The sequence below is a fragment of the Mugil cephalus genome, chromosome 10 (genome assembly GCF_022458985.1).
Source record: "Mugil cephalus isolate CIBA_MC_2020 chromosome 10, CIBA_Mcephalus_1.1, whole genome shotgun sequence".
Taxonomy (NCBI): Eukaryota; Metazoa; Chordata; class Actinopteri; order Mugiliformes; family Mugilidae; genus Mugil; species Mugil cephalus.
In genome coordinates, this window is record NC_061779.1 from 25,954,393 (window position 1) to 25,974,112 (window position 19,720).

A 19,720-nucleotide genomic window follows, 5' to 3' on the forward strand; every position below is an offset into this window, starting at 1 on the left:
GCCAAAAATAAGCTCATCGTTCCTTTAGTTAACTCCCATGATTCAATACTATTTCATGAACTGACTAAACTCTGTGTCTTATTGCTATTTTGACTGAAAGTCCCTAGTAGTAGACATTGCATTTGTCTAATATGCATCTAATTTGCTTAACTTGTAATAGTACAGAATCTGAAATATTTCATCCTCAATTTAAGTGTCAAAACTTAAATCCAAATTTGGGCACTAGCGTTTTCAAAAGATCAGACAGACTAGATGATGTGAAATAGGTAAAAATTTGTATTTTCTCCTTATCTCAGTCAAAGTACAACATGAAATGTGGTTTGAGTCTCACAGCATCTCTCCACAGGAAGACGTCCAGCGTGTCAGTGGCGTCCTGCAGCTTCAGCTTAATCAGGAGGACGAACTTTAGCAACTGAACGCCAAGAGCTGCAGACAAGAAAACCAGATATAACACTTGTGTGTGATTTAATCCACAAAGCAACTAGAAAAGACCTGAGATTAGCCAGAAACTGTTTAGGAACTTTTACAACTTTCCCATTAGAAGAAAGGGCAGCAAGATAAAAGTCTGACAGAACGAAACACACCAACACCACCTGAGAAATGTCACATTCAAGAACACAATATGCTCAGATACTAAAAATGACATCTTGACATATCTGCACATGAGGAAAAAAGCAAATTTATTTCACGTTGGACATAATTTAATAAAAATATGTCCATTTTCCCACAAAAAGTGAGTTATTGGGTCACTTGAGCCAGTCCAGTAAATCAAACCAAACTCACCTTCTGCAATGATCTTCTCATCGATCACTTCTACTCCTTCAGTACGTGGCTCCTTCACTGCAGCTTTGGAGCAGTGCTTACATCTACAGTGCACACACAAGAGATAATAACAATTTAAAGTTGCCACTACACATTAGTCACTGAACATTCTTCCTTAATTTATGTTGAAAATTACAACAAATGGTTCACTCATTATGTAACCTATCCCTGAATTTATCAGGTACCAGCACTGAGCATTTTTTTAAGCCTTTAATGGACAATCAAGTATAGAGAAGACAGGAGACAGAGAGAGGAGAGGGACACACAGGAAGGGCTGCCCCGAATACACGGGTGGGTGGGCAGGCGCTCTACAGACTGAGCTTAACACCATGTTCAGACTTTTTCAGTTCATCTGAAAAAGTCTGAACATTATCTCCATTGTGAAAAATGACTGACAGCACTGACGAGTTTATTCACACATTGTAACATGTCTCACATAGTATATTGTGCATTTGACTCGCTTAGTATTAGCTGAGGATGTCAAGTGATTTAGATAATACCCCTACATCTATGTTTTGTGTGGTACAATCGCAAAGGATATTTTGTTTTTACTCAAATATACTGACATCACCCCTGGTTAAGGCTCTGCTACATTCTGCTTTCACTCCACTACATAACAGAATTGATATTATACCTGTTATACCTATGCACTTTTAGTGATTAATGGTAAGAGATCCCAGAGATGGATTAGTATTATCACAAGACCTTTGTGTTAGAGGAAATAGGGTAGGTAATTTGGGGTGAGATTTTTACTTTCATGCCAATTCACACAGGATTAGGATCACAGATGCTCTCTGCGAGTATGACATGCCACTAGAGGTCCCTGGGTAAAACTTTAGTTACTGTAACACAGTACTAAAAATTAGCTCACACATGTTATTGTTAAGCACCAACTGTTAGTAAAGCTCTGAGTGTGAGGCTTATCTCTGACCCGTAGTATCTCTTCCTGCCTCTGAACAGGAAAGGTGCAGACAGGTCGAGCAGAGCCAGGTCACCTCCTGTCGACCTCACAGGGACAATGTTCTGGTAGCCGGCTGTTAGTTGACATGTTTCCTCCAGACTTGAACCTGCAAGATATTAAGGATGATGACTATTGCTGGATTTGATGCCAGAGGACAGATTTTTGTGTTTGTTAACCTTCAAAAGTGATTGTATTTTAAGTTCAGTACATCAGAGTAAGATTTATTTTGTTACCCATGAGGAAAATGAGTTGCTTATTTTTGTCCTCTGACAAAAACTGGCTGGCCAGGTGAACTCTCAGTGACCGGTCTGGGGATTCTGGGGAGAGTTTGGGGACGTCAACCAGTCCAGAGAATGCCCATGGTGGGGGAATATAGGGTTCAGAGCCCCTGAACACCTCAGAGAAGACACCGGCAATCATGTCATCATCTGGAATGTCCTGCCTGAGATCACAATGTCTAGTCAGAAAACAAGTCTGATATTTCATTACATTTTACAAGTCCAGTGTATTTACACCTGGTGAAATAACTATTCATGTCTGAGCACCTCTAAATGTGCTCTGGCTGATTGGCCTGCATCCTTATTTGTTCAGAGTGCATTTACAGCTTGCACTGCCATCCCTGCTTTATCCCGAAAGAGATAACATACTACAGCCATGTGGAAATGAGTTCCCGACTCAGTGTGTGTGTGTGCCTACATTGATGTACACTTGCTGCAGTAGAGTTTCAGAGCCTGGTAGAGTTTGCAGGGTTCGTAGGACCTCAGCTGGGCTCTGACGTGGTGAACCTGACCCGGATTGCTCTGCTTCAGCTTGGACAGCATCACTGGCTGCATATGGTGACTACAGCTTCTCTCTGACCATGAGGGAAAAAATAAAAAATAAAAATTTAGAAGATTAATTATCATAGTTGTCATCATCATCCACTTATCCGGGCCTGGGTCAGCGATTCTACTCTGAGCTCGGTTCTATTCTGAGCTCCTCCTGTGTGACCGAGCTCCTTACCCTATCTCTAAGGCTGAGTCCGGCCACCCTGCGCAGTAAACTAATTTCAGCCACTTGTTCTTTTGGTCATTACCCAAACTTCATAACCATAGGCGAGGGTTGGAACGTACATCAACTGGTAAATTGAGAACTTCATCTTTCAGCTTAGGTCTCTCTTCACTACGACAGACCAATTAAGGGGCACCATCACTCCAGACGGCGCTCCAATCCATCTGTCTATCCCTGGCTCTATCCACCACTGTATGAACAAGATCTTGAGATACTTGAGGCAGGACTTCCTCCCCGATCGGAGTGAGCAATCCACCCTTTTCCGGCTGAGGACTATGGCCTCAGACTTGGAGGTGCTGATCTTCATCCCAGCCCCAGTAAGAGGTGGAGGTCGTAGTTCAATGAAGTTAAGAGGACCACATAATCCGCAAAAAGCAGGGACAAGATCCTCCGACCATAGAACCCGAAACCCTTCACCGTGAAATTCTGTCCAGAAAAGTTATGAAAGGAACCGCTGACAAAGGGCAGCCCTGGTGGAGTCCATTCCTCACCGGGAACGAGTCCAACTTACAGCCGGCTACATGGACCAAACTCACACTCCTTTGGTACAGAGACTGAATGGCACTTAGCAAGGCGCCATCCACCCCATACTCCCAGAGCACCTCCCACAGGATGCCCCTGGGGACACAGTCATAATCCTTCTCCAAATCCACAAAGTATATGTGGACTGGTTGGACCATCTCCCATTTCCCCTCCAGCACCCTGGGTACAGAGCTGGTCCATGGTTCCACGCCCGGGACGAAAACCTCATTGTTCCTCCTTCATCTGAGGTTCAACTATCGATCGACCCTCTTTTCCAGCACCCTAGCGTAGCCTTTGCAGGGGAGTCTGAGGAGTGTGATCCCCCTATAGTTGAACCACACCCTCTGGTTCCCTTTCTTAAAGATGGGAACCACCATCCCAGTCTGTCACTTCAGAGGCACTGCCCCTGATGTCCATGCAATGTTGCAGAGGCATGTCAGCCAGGACAGCCCAACAACATCCGAAGCCTTAAGATACCTAGAGCGGACCTCATCCTCTCAAGGAGCTCCACGGCCGAGGAGTTATTTCACTACCTCGGCAATTTCTGTCCCGGTGACTGGACAGCCCAACCCCAGGCCCTCTGACTCTGTTTCCACTATGGAATGCGTGTTAGTGGGATTGAGGACGGTGAGCGTCAGCAGCTCCCTGTCCCCACCAAAAAACAGTATGGGTGAGTTGCTGCCTGCCGCCCCTGAGGCGTCAGACGGTTTGCCAGAACGTTTTTGGAGCCGACCGCTTTTCTTCACTAGCTTCACCAAACTCCTTCCACAGCCAAGATTTTGCCAGTATCAGCAGCATGCCCATGCCCCATAGGCCTCCTTCTTCAGCCCAGCGGCTGTCCTCACCTCTGTTGTCCACCAACAGGTTTGGGAGATAGCGCCACGAACAGCTCCAGTGACCTTGCGGCAGCAACTTGCAACAGCCGCCTTAACAATGGCGGAGTGGAACATGGCCCATTCGGACTCAATGTCCCCCATCACCCCCGGGATGCGGTTGGAGCATTTAAATATCATTCAATTTTAATAATGTTCTGTAGTTATAGCACTTTTCATGTGTGATTTGCACATGTAATTATAAAAAGCTTGCACAGTTGAACTTGTTTTATTGACAAATCTGGAACTACTGCAGAGTTATGTGTCGTACCTGAGATGCATTCAACTGCTTCATCATCTAAAACACACAAAGGGAAAATGTTAAGGATTGAGCCACAGACTGCTTTAACTCAAATATCCTATCATCAACTTCCTCATACAGAGTAACAAAACTTTCATTTATTTTTTTCATAATAACAATGTTACACTTATTTTTTAAGCGCTGCATTCACTTTTTGTGATAACCGCTGTGTATACACATAATGTGTGAATGCTCTCTGTGTAATGCAACTGTGTCCTAAATATTGTGTGCACTCACAGTTACACAAGGGACATCAGACCTGATTTTTAAAGTCCAGTTCTTTTAGCTGCAGCTGTTTCTCTGTCTGTGTAGAAACCTCCAGGTCACATTCAAAGTTTGGACTTTTTATTTTATCCCCAGTGAAGCATGGGCTTTTAGAAGGCCTGGCTAATTCAAGGAGTTCCCCGCAGCTTCACTCCAATCATCCTTCCATCAATCCATTCTTTCTTTCATTAGGGAAGAAAGTCTGTCTATTTTTCCACTGCTGGCAAACATGTTTTGGATTTAAACAAAGACTGATGAATAGCAATAACTTTCACTATTTTTACCTCTTATATCTTTATCACAGGTAAATAGTTACTGTATATGTTTCTCTTTAGTCATTTGTAAACACACAATGTGCAGTTTACTGAATGGGCATCAATCAGTTGACATATTAGCATGCTAACAATGATAAGCTGGTATAAGATTCATCAGGTTCATGAGAATATCTTCTTTGCTTTGTAGTTTATGGTCATAAACAAAATTATTGCATTATTTTACTTTTAAACATGATAATGATTAAAAGACAAAGTTACAACACATGCTTAGGAGAACACAAATTGTGCCTTTGATTTTGTTCCAAGCTTCCAAGTATTTGTTGAAGTTATGTCCGACTGGACGAAAGTAGAGAACCCACATATTCTTGAGTTAGATTACTCTCCACAAAAACTCATTAGAAGAAATTGGGAGATCAGAGTTGCAACAGGAACAGCATGTAGTGACCATTAGAGGACCTGCGCAGCTCTATCATACCCAGAGACTCCGGAGGAGTGCACCAGATCTCCAACATCTCTGAGTCTTCCAGCTCAAGTTCATCATTCTCTTGGAAGGCTTCAATGACTCTACAGACACAACAATGACAAGAAATGAATTAGTCAAATAGTACAGTATTCTACAGCGTATATTTAGCTAACAACTAAAAAAAAAAAATAGATGTAGCTATCAGAGTTGATTTTAAAACAGGACAAAATATAATTCTTCATCCAAGTCTTCTTTCAATTTAAAAACCCAATGCTCAAATCCTGAGTATTCAATAAGGACTGCATTTTTTAGGGATGAATATAGGAAAGAAAATAGTTTTTCAAAATGATTATTAAATCCACACACAGGTCAGAAAAACTAGGTTATGAAACAAATCCCACATTATATGTATAGAATTATTAGTAACATGGGGGCACAGTCCACACTTTGCATTTTTCTAAACTAATAATTACAAATTGTCTGGACTGATAGTCCTTCAGTCTGTTGTGGTATTATGCAGCAGAACCAGGACCTGAGTTCACTGTGCAGTATGGAGTATTCCCTCCTGCTCTACCTCTTCAGCTCCCGTACGTCAGCGCTGTTTTCTGGAAGAACTTGTATCCCCCGACCATATGACGTCCCTCCATGCAGGTGAAAAGCCAGATGATCCAGCTCGTCTGACTGGTTGCTGGTGAGGCCTGGAACTTTACTGGATCCAGAGATTGCTCGCAGGTTGTAGATCCTCAGGAAGGCTCCAGGCTGATGGGAAAATGGCCCAATTAACACGGAGCATACACAAAGAAAATACACAAAGAAAATAATCAATAACACAATACCAGTAAAGTGACAAGCAGAAAGGATGAGTTTTTCCATGAATAAAAAAATGAAAATGTGTATTCTGACATCAACCTTTCACATAAATGTTGTAGGACAAACAAAGAACAGGGTATGATGGACACTTAAGCACATATTTTATACCCTAGTAGGACAAAGCCTTCCATTTACCTACTTACACTGCTGCCATGCATGTAGCCATCTGGAGCAATTTATGGCTCAGTGACTCTGACGTGCAACACTAACACAGGAGGAAGATATTGTTGATAAAGAGGCTGCACAACCTCGCAGTGAGAGAACAGATTGATTTAGTTTTTGGCCCTGAATGTTTCCAATGAGGGAGCTGTTGCCAAGGTAATGTAAAATGCCTTTTAGTGTGATAAATCCTTAAATACACTGGTGATTTGTCACAACACTACAGCATGCACACTGTACCTTCAAGATGAAATATTAATAATAGGCAAAAAAGCACACAATGGATTAGGTTTAGGGGTACCTTCTGAGATTCCAAACAAATAAATCAGCTCAGTAGCCGTTTGTGTTTTTTGCAACACAGATGTGCAAACCTCTCTATCATAGTACAGTTGAGCGTGAGCGTGGATGGAGAGCTTTGCAACATGTTTTTTCTGTTTGTCTAACCGTGGCCACAGTAGGCCAAGGACAGTGCATGTTTGTCACACACCTTCTGTGGTCCCAAGATGGAAAGATGGTTTACCACGCTATGAGCTCTTTAGATAAAAATACTACAAGAGCAATACTTTTACTGTTTGTCAGTTTTACACCAGAACATTGTTTAAGAAAAAATACTTTGTGGATCATTAAGCTGAGAACTTAATGATCTATCTGGTATGTCCCATAATGCAGACTCTAAGACTGTTACATTTTCTGTGGTCAATGGAAAGAGTCAGCAAGCATTTTCCTATTTCCCTGTAGACCTCTTAAAGGTTTATCCATCAGCAGATGGCGATGCTGCGCTACACAAACAGTCAGCGAGGTGGCAGTGATTCAGAAGCTGCCCAATGGATATGGCTTGAAGGGTTTGTCATTTGTGTTGTCCCCCCCCCCCCCCCCCAGTACTCTGTCACGACAAGCCTGCTGCCGACAGAAATCCGTCCTCACACTCATCATCAACAAACACTTCAGAGATCAAGTGTCAGATGGATTCACCATCTTCAGATATTTCACAGAAATCTTCACTCACATATATATTAATATGATGTTTAATTGTATTATATCTGAAAAGCAGAAGAATGACTGAGAAAGTGAATCCTCTATAAGCGAGACCTCAAATTAAACCCATTTTCTCAGTATAGAAGGAGAAGTTTGAGCCAGTGTCAGGGTGGATTAGCAGCTGAGCCCCTGAGGCCCCCCTCTCCTCTGGAGATCCACAAGAAGTACAGAGAGATAAACGGGGAGGACTGGTGAGCTGCCCCCACCCTCATGGAAGTTTGATTAATGAAAATTATTTCCACATAAAAGGATGTTACAGAGAAACTGGCGAGCAGAGGAGCCCTGTGTTATGTGTTCAAAAACATGAAAAAAAAATATATTAGCAGTTTTAGCTGTGTCATCCAAAAAGAGATGAAGAAAAATAAGTTATTCTGACGGAAGAAGAAAATGCATGAATACTGAAAAAGAACATGTCAAGGCTGGACTGACAACATCACTGCTGTGGTGCAAAAATGATTTCATTATTTCATACCGGCTTGCTGCCACTCAACTGATGAAGGCTAAAAGAAATTCAGCAACAGTTTGCTGCAAGAAGATTGTCCTTGTGACAAAAGTGCCTGTACCGCTCATTTCTACAAACTCTCAAACAAAAATGTCATTTCACTTAATCTAAAGCATCTGCTTCTGGTTGTGTTACTGGCCTCTCACAGAAGAGGGAGAATTTTGATCACAAATCGTTCGTATACAGAACAGTGGAACAAGACCCACAGAACAGGAGTAAATGCCCGTGACCACACTCGCTACAGATGTCCCATTTTTGATGTAATTATTTACAGAACTCCAATTTCCCCCAAAATTTTGACAAATTCCAACACTATGTGGAAGCGCGTACTGTTGAGGACATGTGACAACCTTGTTCGCTTTGTCTCCATTGACCTATGAACTTGAACCACATCAAGATTAAATACAACATTGTATCATATTAGTCTCAGCATCAAAAAACAAACAACAAAAAAATGTGTAAAATCACCCTAAATCAAGGAAGGTAATCAGATGTGTTTATGTTTCATTGAATTATAAAATGTCTATGACATCCCAAACCACCACTTATATCAGCTACATTTAATGTTTGTGTCTTGTGTTTGATGAGTGAACACCAACCTCATTACTGTGTGGCTTGCGAGAAGAAAAGGAAGAGAACCACTGTAAAATAGGTCCCGTTCCTGCTGGTGTGAACATACGTCCTGAGTGATCCAATCAAGAAGATGCTTTAAATACAGGTGTAAACACACCCAGACGAACTAATCAGTCGACACGGGGTTTGGCTCTTGGAGGTGTTCTGGGTCACATTAGATCATTCTTTTAGTCGTGTGAACAGACAAGGTGCCCCGGGCATATAGACTGAGTGTCTACTCAACCAACATCCCCTGCGGCACCACAGATGATGCGTTTATCTGCATATAGAGCACACAACTGAGATCAGACCTAAGTGGTCACTGAAGACAAATGTAGAGGTGCATTTAATGCTGCACGTGAAAATAAGTATTTGGGACTGCCACTTGTGATTGGATCACCCTGGACCCAAGTGTCTTTGACGAAGGCAAAATTATTATGTCCTAAGAACTGTGTCAGAGCATTGTTCACAGCCATTAATGATTTAGACTTAGTCTTCAGATGAAGTCTTGCTCATTAGTTTTTTTCATAGTTTCAGTCTAGTTCCAGTTCCATTGCATTTAGTCAAAGTTTAATTATTACATTTAGTCAAACTGCAACCAACAACATTCATTTTGGCAGCTATTTTGTGTTAGAAAATAGAAATCACAATTTTTTATCACTTCAGAACAACTTAATTAATGGTATATGTAGCTATAGTATTAGCACTTGTGCAGTTCCTTTCCAGAGTTAGATATCAGTGACTGGCAGTTGTTGATAATTTATAAGGCTGGATCATTGATAAAAGAGGTAGCACAGCCTAAGTGAAAATACAAAACCCCTTTTTTTGCATGAAGAGATTGTGTATTTTGAATGTCTGATCTTCAAATACTATCTCATTACATCAAATGACATTCAAAGTCCTATCTTGTCTCATTAAAAGAAAAGGGCACTTTAGCGCTCATCAAGTATTAGTTTTAGTTTGTCAACGCCTTGTTTTCATTACAGAAAAAACAGTTGTTGACAGGTATCTATCATTGTCTTTGTTGAAAAAAAAATGGTGCAATTCAACAAGGCTTATGCAGTCGTGGATCTCTACTAAGAGAACTGCAGGGAGGGACAAATCATAAACCAGTGGCAGAAATTTCAAGGATGTGCCAGAACAAGTCTGAATCATAGTGTCTCTTGTGGAGTGCAGGCTTCACTGCCTGGCTATTCAAGCATTCTACTGTAAGGACAAATCATCTACAATTAGTGTAAATTTCAAACACCACATAATATGTCTAGCCTTACCCAAGCCAATTCAGTCCAAGAGCAAACCGAGAGCAAGAGCAAATGAAGGAAAGAGACGGAAAGAAGAAAGAGAGAAGAAATAAAGAAGTTTCCAACACTGGCAAAATTTGTTTACAGGATCTGCAGGTAACCCTTCCAGCTGTTGGTGTCAGAGCGCATCTGTCTACAATTAGAAACTAAACACATTTGACCAGGAAGGCAAGCATGCCAGGAAAACGCTGTCCAAAAAGCTGAACCTCAGCATAAAACCCCAGGCCTTTGATTTGGTCAAAAATGTCACAAAGCAGTTAAGAGATGACAAATCAATTACAAACCCCGCCCCCCAAAAAACTCCCCCGCTATAGGGCATAGTAGTTCAACTGGACTGTAATAGGTAAAAGCCTGTTGCTTTCACCTATGGCTGCATTTGAGCAGTCATAGGTAAAGCTACACTTGGAGCTGAAGTTTCTGGGATCACGTGGCTCTTACATGACCTTGTTAAAAAGGGAAAGACCTCTCTTATCTCAACAGAAATTGAGACAAAGGCATATTCACAAGAGTAAAGAAATCCACACTATTACAAAAAGAACAAGACGAAAATGTATGTTGGTCATATGTACAATTTCATTCTCTCTCTTCATCTTCAAGAGGTAAGTACGCAGGAAAACAAGCTGTTTAAATATGAATTAGTATTACGATCATATAAATCCCACTGAGGGAGGAAGCAAACAATGAGGCCAAACAGACAGTATTTTAGTTTGCAGAATATCAGACACTGCCAGGTTTTATTTTGTCTCTAGAGACCTGAACGTTAAACACCACGAGTCAGAGGAAAACAATCCTAAGCACTCAAGTCTGTCTGTGTTTCTGTGGTGCTACATGACGGTTTAGCAGAATTTACCCAAAAACTTGTGTATGGAAACAGGTGAACCAAAGAATCACTATATCTGGAGTGTGGGACAGAACACCAGAGGACAGAAGACAGTGCAAATAAAGCCAGTGCCATGTGGCGTCAGCTCTGATTGAGCTTGGTCAAGCCTCCTGTCTCCTGTCCTGCACATATTTAACCCTGTGTAGCAGCTCTGAGAGCCCAGGTATGATTATAATGAGCAGACATTCAGCTAAGAGTCAAAGCACTAGGTTTAGACCTGGACATGACTCATGTGATCAAGAACCATGGTCACAGTATGTCCAGAGGTACAGGAGATTACTAAAAGTGGTTTGACAAATGAAAGTTGAAAGTATCGTTCTCACATCTTCTGATTTGACAAACAACATGTGCACTTTCATCTTGTTTTAGTTGATCTTTTTAACCTATTATATCCATAATTTTAATGAATACTAAATATAACCATAATATCTGTGAATGCCTGTGTCTCTGCACAGATTGCGGGCATTTGCAGCATTTGTGGGGATTTGAGGGTTGGGTATCTATCAATCTGAGATATGGAGGCAAGTACAAACTGACATAACACAAAACAAAAATATCTATTCTATACTGAAGGTAAAATGAGCTAATGTTATATTTTACTGTGTATTGTAATCCATCCTTTATGACACTGATTTAGTTTTTTTTTTTTTCAGTTTAAGAAAACACCTGTAAAACTTCAAATCCACATCAAACATCAGAAACTAACCTAACTAACAGCAATTTTTTTCATCAGCTTCAGTGGTTTTAAATAAATGAGTTTGTGTGAGCAGTGGGATACAGTATCAGAGAAACACTATGAAGTCTTATGTTTTTTGTGTGTTGTGTGTATGGTATAAACCATACACGGATCCCGTATAACATTATGACGACCAATATTGTGTAGGTCTCCCTTGTGCTTTCAAAGCAGGTGTGACTCATCAGAGAATGGACATATGGACATGGGTCTTCTGAGGGTGTCCTCTGTTGTCTGGCAACACAATGTTGTTAGTGGGGCCCACAGATAGTTGATCAATTTGGCATCTAGTGCATTTGGAGACCACCTTGTGCTATTCTTCATGTTTTTTGAGTTGTTCCTAAACTGTTTTTGTGTGTGTGTGTGTCAGGCTGCATCCTGCTGGTGATGACTGCTGCCATCAAGGAGTGGCATTGCTATGGGGTGGAAGTGTCTGGTCTGGTCTACGTGGGTGCAACATGAACATACTGAAACGGCTGTATATCCAAGCATGGCATAGGCGTAAGAAAGGAGTTTTCTCTACTTTCTATTTGAGGTTAAGAGACTGTAAATGCCTAACTAAAACAAGATTGTCTCAAAATGTTTCATTCTTAAAGGAAACTAAAGCCCAGGACAAAAGAGAAAATAACGTATTTGGTCCGTCAGTACTACAACAGTTGGCATAGCAACCAACAGCAGGAGAAACAGCGCTATCATTAGAGCTCTGTGGCCAGTTTTTGAGCTCTTTGACCATTCAGCTGAGACCATGCTTAGTATAATGGGCATATTATCGCCATCAGCATGTGCATGGGGGCTTTCAGAGGCCAGAGGACACAGCAGTCCAGAGAGTGATCAGCCTGTCTGACAGAAAATGATTCCCTGCAGCTTCTCCTGCAAACAAACCATTTTCTTTTTAAAGGGGGTGAGGAAACAGAGTGGAACAGCCCATGGCGTCTTCTGGAAGTACTTGATCTGTATAAAAACTAAACACTCCATCGTCCGCCCACTGCCTGTCAGCCAAGATGCTGCAACTGCTGTCTCATGGTATTAGTGCTGCTTGGCTGCTCAGTAAAAAGAGATTCCTTAAAATTCAAAAGATTGCTTTGGGCCTCCATGGCTTCTTGTTGAGCTGATGCTCAAAAACGCAGCCAAAAAACTTGTGCCCTTATTCAGAAGGAGAAACTGTTCATTTCACACTGGCTTCTTTATGAAGCAGCAGGAAATGAGCTTTAAAAGCCAGACAGATGCAGCGTGACTCAAGAGCAGAGCACTTTGTCCTGGGACATCAACTCAGTAGGGAACACCGGATGTGACCGACTGACATACACCGAATTTCAGATTATGTACTGTACATCGACTGGCCTCTGAAGTAAAATGATCAAAATCGACTATTTCCATCCATGAATAATCCATCAACCATTTTCCAACCGCTAGTGAGATACTGGAATGGAATATATTGTGTTATCAACAGAAACAGAAACAAAGCATCCATTACAGTCTCCTATGAAATCTGTTCAAAGCAGGGGCAGTACCAACTAATTGCCTTCACTGCGACGTAACAATAACAACACAGATGACTCTTAGAAGACAGGTGAGGAGTCCAGTAGGTTGCTGCAGCAAACAGCAGGTCCAACAAGTGTCCATTCTACAGTGACATGTAGTACTATACTACTGAAATGCACGCACTCCACTAAGACCAGCAGAGGAATGGTCCAAATCCTCACAGCGGTCAATTAACAGCTTCCCCTTCTGTAACAGAGCGAATGAGGCTGAAAATCAACAATTTGTTGGTGAATTTCGTGGTCTAAAGTTATTAGACCATTAGCTGCTACACACGGAAAAGAATTCAGAGATATACCGTTTTTTTGTTTTGTTTTGTTTTTTAATCCCAGCTACATTATGCTCATGCGTTTAAGTTCAGTTTTGTTGTGTTCTATTAATTGACACTGTTGCTGTGATTGTACAGTGTGTTTGCAGTTGTTGTAGAGGGTTTTTGCTGAGCGAGCGCTGCATATTAGAAAGTGTCAGACTGACGGTGTTTATGGTGTTGGGGTGGTATGTGGCTGACAGTAGCCCATGCTCAAACTTCAATAAACTTGTAGAAAAGCCTCCATAGCTTCCTTTGTGTGAGACACTACAATATGTATTCAGTGTAAGAATATACTTTTTTAAAGAATTCACAATTTTTATTCAATGCAAGGTACAGTACCAGCTGAAGCATCCAGTACACTTGTTAAACGAAGTAAATGTATGTCGAAAGAACAAAGTCTAACAGTGAAATACTGGATAGTGTCAGAACAGCGCAGAACAATCTATCACTTTACAAGAGTAGAGTACGATTTTACAGTTTTATATAGACAGCTGTAAACAGCTTCATTGAAGAGAAGAAGCAACCAAGTACAACATGTTAGGTACCAAGACGTACACACCTGTGTTGCAGGGATAAAACAAGTGATTTTTCTTTCTTTTCTTTTTTTTTTAAATCCAAAAAGACAAAAACAAGTCCTCCAATTTTTTTTTACCTCCTAGACAATAAAATATTCATCTAAGATATGGCCCAATACCAGCAATGGAAGACATTAAAACAAAGAAAACCATAATCTTACAGATGTGATTTTTTTTTCCTTCTTTCCTTTCCCTTTTCCCTTTTCTCCCCTCCCTCCCTTCCGAAAGGGGGAAGAGATGGGTAACAATATAGACTTGATTGTTTCAAAGCATCACTTTCTACTGTGTTTTTATGTGTGACATCATTGACTTTCATCACATTAGTCGACTTTAAAAAATCCGAAATCATTCCACCCCTAGTTCAAAGACATACTATACTTTACTATTACTATAGGCATTATAAAACTGAAGGTCCTCCTTAGTTCATTCTTATTTCAGCGGTAAAAGAGGAAGAATTCATTGTGATGCTGGTTCATCCATCCATGAGAAGCTTCTTCACTTCTGAGAGACTGTTGAGGTTTAAATACAAAAACTCTGTGGGTACAAGCCGTCGGACTTTATGGATGTTAGTGGCACCAGTTTCTGGGAGTTTCCCTATTTAAACCTCAACTTCCCACTAGTCTCTCAGAACTAAAGAACGTCTTCAAGAAATTCAACAAGTCCAGTTGCCTCCATAACCTGGATGAATAAAGAACCTTCACAGACAATTTACTTGTTATTTTTGTACATGGGTTAAAGAGTCTGCTGTTGGGCAACAGATTTCTGCTTCCTTATTTCACTACGAGTCAGTCCGACTGGCTGCCACAGACAGGGTCCAGTCCCTCACAACAACCACAAAAAAGAGAAACTCAGCAGCAGAAGTAGAAGCAGAAGAATCACTCAAATTGGAAACAGCCTTGGATATAAGATTTGTTTTTCTTATCAAAAGACTAAAGAGCCAATTAAACAGACTAGGAAGGAAAGGAAAATGACAAGCTTTTTTTTTTTTTTTTTTTTTTACCCAGTTCCTCAGATTAGGCGTAACTCCCACTCACATTCACTCACAGATAAATAAAGCTGTACTATCGAAATAAATTATGTGCAGAAGCTCACACAGACAAGAGCTGCGTAATGAAGCGTCAGTGTGAATGCGGATCTGAACTCTCAGTTGTTTGAGCGATGCTCTTCTGGCTTCTCCAGCGCCAGGACACACAGCATTTTTGTTGCAGCCAGTGGTTTGGGGGGAGATTTGAGCCTGCGGCCCGACATGAATTCACATTTTCCTCTGAGCTGTGTTCACGAAAGAGGAAGCGGTGTGAGAGTGAAGAGCGCGCGCTGAATTAACACACGACCCTCCCTCCAAAAAACATCCAGTGACATGGAAATGCGCACTTGGTCGACCGTGAGCACTAAAAAGGAGATAATGAGCGGAAGCTGTTGGAGCTGAACACAGGCTGATGAAATCACTATGACAATGAATGGTTTCTGGAGCACAACAATCAATGGCTCAATTTTTCACCACAGTACCTCAGGATGCGCCTGTTAAAGAAAACACAATATGCAGTAATGGCTGAATCCCAATGTCTGAACATGGCCCCAGGGATGACTTCACATTGCAGTTTTACATTACAACAGAGAACAGTAATTACTACTATCAAGAATTATTCAGGTTTAATTTTTACTATGTAGCCATCTCTGTCATGCTATTATGTTTAGTTTTAATAAAGCACAGCGATTAGTCCCATGTCAGATATTGCAGAACCATTTCTACATCAGCGGCTTCCATCACTCATCCTTGCTATGACTGACAGACTGGCAAAACTTGGACGTGCAGGGAAACTACAACAGTGTAATACACTACAGACAACTGCTCATGGATTTAGGCATTTCTTATATTGTTGAAACCAACTAAAATAATGAATTACACTTTAAAAAGTATATAAAGAATTAAAACTAACATGTAATTATTGTCATTATTACTATAATGGAATTCCAACTGGTTACAGAAATTGAATTAATTGAGCAGATGAGAAGATGCTGAACATTATCCATTTTATGTTCCTTTTTTCAATCAAAAGTTCAAAACCAGATCAATAAGTAAAAGCTTGTTTTTTTATTAATATTATTCAAACCTGTATTTTAGTGACTGTATTATCTTGCAGTTGTAATGGTGGTGAAAAATAATTAACCTTTGGTCTTTTACCTGTGGTCTGGATGTTTTATTTCCGTTCATCTCATCATCAAATTGGAAATTTGGAAAGTACAAGACAGCAGTGCAATAAATCTTCAGACTATTAAGAGTGTCTGGGATCATGCCCTATACTAATGTGGTCCAAACAGGAACTGGAAAGATCCGATTACATATGATTTGTACTGCTCACATTGTTATGGCAAGAAAGAAAATCAAACAAAAGATCTGAGTAAAATATGAGCACAACTGGGCCACGTTTTTTTTAGGCCTGCAATCTGTGCGGTCTAGTCTGTGCAGTTCTGACAGTGGAACCTGTTGAAATATGGAAACAACAGATATTTGCTTTTTTTAATTTATGAGCAGGCTGACAGGAAAACATAAGCATCTGTGCTGGAGATTTTGCTGAGACAGAGGGAAGGACTGCAGGAGAGACAGAAGGGGAGATAAATGGATAAATGATGAATGGTAGAGGCAGGAAAAACAGAAAAATGGTTGAGGGATGAAATGGATAGGAAGAAGCAGAGAAAGACAAGCTCATTTTACACAGCGCCTCAAAGAAAACTGTGTTTCTGCTTGTACACACAGTATCAAAAAGGTGAGAGTGCTTTTAGGTCAAATTCTGGAATTATACACGAGTTTCTATATATTTGACACAGAACACTGAGGTGGAATAAACACATCTCACCTCAAATGAGCTGTGTGAAAGGGTCTACAGTGTAGAGCAAGTCACTCTGGGGCCAACATTCAGACTGGCAAGGCTGACCGGGATCATTTATTACCCATGAATTCACCTGCATGAAGAAAGGCCTGGGTGTATCCCATGAATGAAGCTTATAGGGCTGTTACTGTACCTTAAAAAGCTCAATTATGCTAGATTGTATTTTTGTATGTAAATACTGTAATAAATGACTCACAATTTAAAGGGATCGCTTCCTGTGCTGAAACCTTGGAGAATTCAGAACCCTCATGTATCTTATCAGTAGGAGAGCTGAAAATGTGTTAGTAGAGGAAACTTTTTTTGGTATTCCACAGAGTATAGTAATTGTTGAAACTGTAGTATTGACACTGCTCATTCATTTGATTACCTGAACTAACTTTAACAATCCCCCTGATTGCTTGTGACTTTATCAGGTCTTAGTGTCAGTATACTTTAGCTTTTCCTCTAAAACCCTAGGATTCTTTTGAGATTTTACTCACATGCGGTCAGTAATATCTCCACAATTATAAGGCCAAAAATGAACAATGTGCGAATAAGAGTCCCTTGAAAACAGTAAACCTTGCAGATAACATTCTTATTAGTTACTAAAGATGAATAAAACTGAACCTGTTCTAAACATTCTCAATCATAGAGCAACCAAATTCTGCAGGAGTGAAACACAAGAATGCTACATTCCGTTGAAGGCCCTCAGTCATTCAGGTCATGGTATATCCAAAAACGTTAAAGAAAGACAACTGGACTTGAAGAGTTAATTGCAGACATTTCACCACTCATCCAAGTAGCTCCAGTCCCTTAGGTCTGAAAAGGCTACTCAAGAAACTCGGGTATAGTTTCCTTTTATGTGTATTGGCCTGGTCCTGATAAAAGGACTTCCAGGTTTAAAAGGCTTATGTCCAAATACATAAAAAACCCCAAACAAATCCGATCATCTTCTGTTGTATTTTGTGCTTAGTGTTATTAATGTTTTAGCATCTTAAAATGCAAGTTAAGATGGTAAACATAGAAAACATATGTTGGTAACATCAGCATGTCAACATGACATAATACTCTGAGCATGTAAACAAGGCAGGTGCAATGCAAATCACTATCTGCTGATAACTGAGTAGGAGGAGATGCTGTGGTGTTGACAAGAGACAGTCAAGTCATTTTCCTTTCAGTTTCCACCAACCATAAACCGTGTGAATTATAGGTTCATTAATTTAGTGGTTTTGCATTCTCCAATGTAATGGCTGTCCTGGTGAATTGCCAACATGTTTTGACAGATGCATTCATTTTGAGCATTTGAAGTTCTGTCAGATGTTCAAAGGTACCAAAATACAGGATACACACCACAGGGAGTAGAGCTCAAGCACTTTTTACTAGTATCTGCGCAGCCAAAAGTGTTCAGAAATGTGTCATCAGTTTATTTTCAAGCATATCAGAAAAGGCACCCTAGCTGGCTGTAGCTAGACTAAGTCCTTTTCAGAAGACTTTCTTTCTTTTAGCACTTCACTCATTCAGCGATACAGGAGCAGTCGCAACAGCACAACGTTTCACACAGAGTGCCACACTAGCTGAGGCCTCCTACCGGTGGGACATGCCCGGAACACCTCTAAGGGGAGGCGTCCGGGAGGCATCCTCACCAGATGCCTGAACCACTTCAACTGACTCCTCTCAACATAGAGGAGCAGCGGTTCTACCCTGAGCTCCTCCTGAGTGTCCGAGCTCCTAACCCCATCTCTAAGACAAAGCCCAGCCACCCTACGGCGGAAACTCATTTCGGCCGCTTGTATCCGCAATCTTGTTCTTTCGGTCATTACCCAAAGTTGATGACCATAGGTGAGGGTTAGGACATAGATCGACCGGTAAATTGAGAGCTTCGCCGATAACTGATCTTCATCCCAGCCGCTTCACACTCGACTGCAAACCGTGGAGGTGGAGAGCATGGCCTATATGGCATTCAGTGACCAGGAGTTGCCATGATGTACATGGAATGGAATTTTATTTATTTATTTTTAAGATTTCAGCTTTCGGTTCGAGTATTGTTATGCACAGAATAAATATTCTTATATTATTTTTATTTTACTTTACTCAAAGATTACAATGCCAGGGCCGAGGTTTCCGAGAAGAACATGGCAAAATGCTGAAATCATAAATTATACTCCCTAAGAAATAATTAGTTGTTAAGTAATCCTTAATCACAAAGTCAATGAAATCAGGAAGAGTTTACTCTGGTACTGGTATACTGGTAGGCTGCAGATTCAGATCAGACTGATGACATGCCAAGCACCCCTTTATGCCTTTTCTACAATTATTACATTACAATTCTTATCAACCCTGTAACTTCTCTCTACGAACAACAAAATCTAAAATTAACCTGGTCTTAATTTAAGTTTTACACCTCCGCCATCTCTTCACACACCTGACATCTTTGAATAACAAGTGGAAAGAATCACATACTTTTTCAGTCTGTCTCTGTATCTGCTTTTGTTATAGTTATTTATGTCTCAGTTCACACCAAAATTGTCAAGGCATTGCTAAAAAGCTGCAAATATAAAGGTGTGATCACACATCAAACACACCAATGACATTCTGGGAAGTTACACATTTGAAGGTGGACCTACCTAACCGTAAAAGACTGAAAAACCAAAAAACCTTCATCATAAACTAAAACCCCTCTAAAGGATGACGGTTATCAAGGAAGGACAAAATATGGAGACTACACATGAATCTATTAAATAAAGTCAACTTATTGTGTAGAATTCAATCGAATGTGCTGTCAGTAAATCAGTCATGGTTGTAGTGTG

The 19,720-nt window shown here is 40.7% G+C and overlaps 1 protein-coding gene across 2 annotated transcripts in view; it reads right to left on the reverse strand.

Moving 5' to 3' along the window:
- Nucleotides 1–19,720, reverse strand: part of pot1 (protection of telomeres 1 homolog) — a 63,001-nt gene that overhangs the window by 11,472 nt on the left and 31,809 nt on the right. For both annotated transcript variants that reach the window (XM_047596817.1, XM_047596816.1), the window contains exons 11-18: nt 6,105–6,289; nt 5,543–5,631; nt 4,499–4,525; nt 2,480–2,636; nt 2,017–2,225; nt 1,754–1,889; nt 784–866; nt 332–426 (exon numbers count right to left, since the gene is read on the reverse strand). In XM_047596817.1, the coding sequence (XP_047452773.1) occupies nt 332–426; nt 784–866; nt 1,754–1,889; nt 2,017–2,225; nt 2,480–2,636; nt 4,499–4,525; nt 5,543–5,631; nt 6,105–6,289 (981 nt within the window). The remainder of the gene's footprint in view (nt 1–331; nt 427–783; nt 867–1,753; nt 1,890–2,016; nt 2,226–2,479; nt 2,637–4,498; nt 4,526–5,542; nt 5,632–6,104; nt 6,290–19,720) is intronic.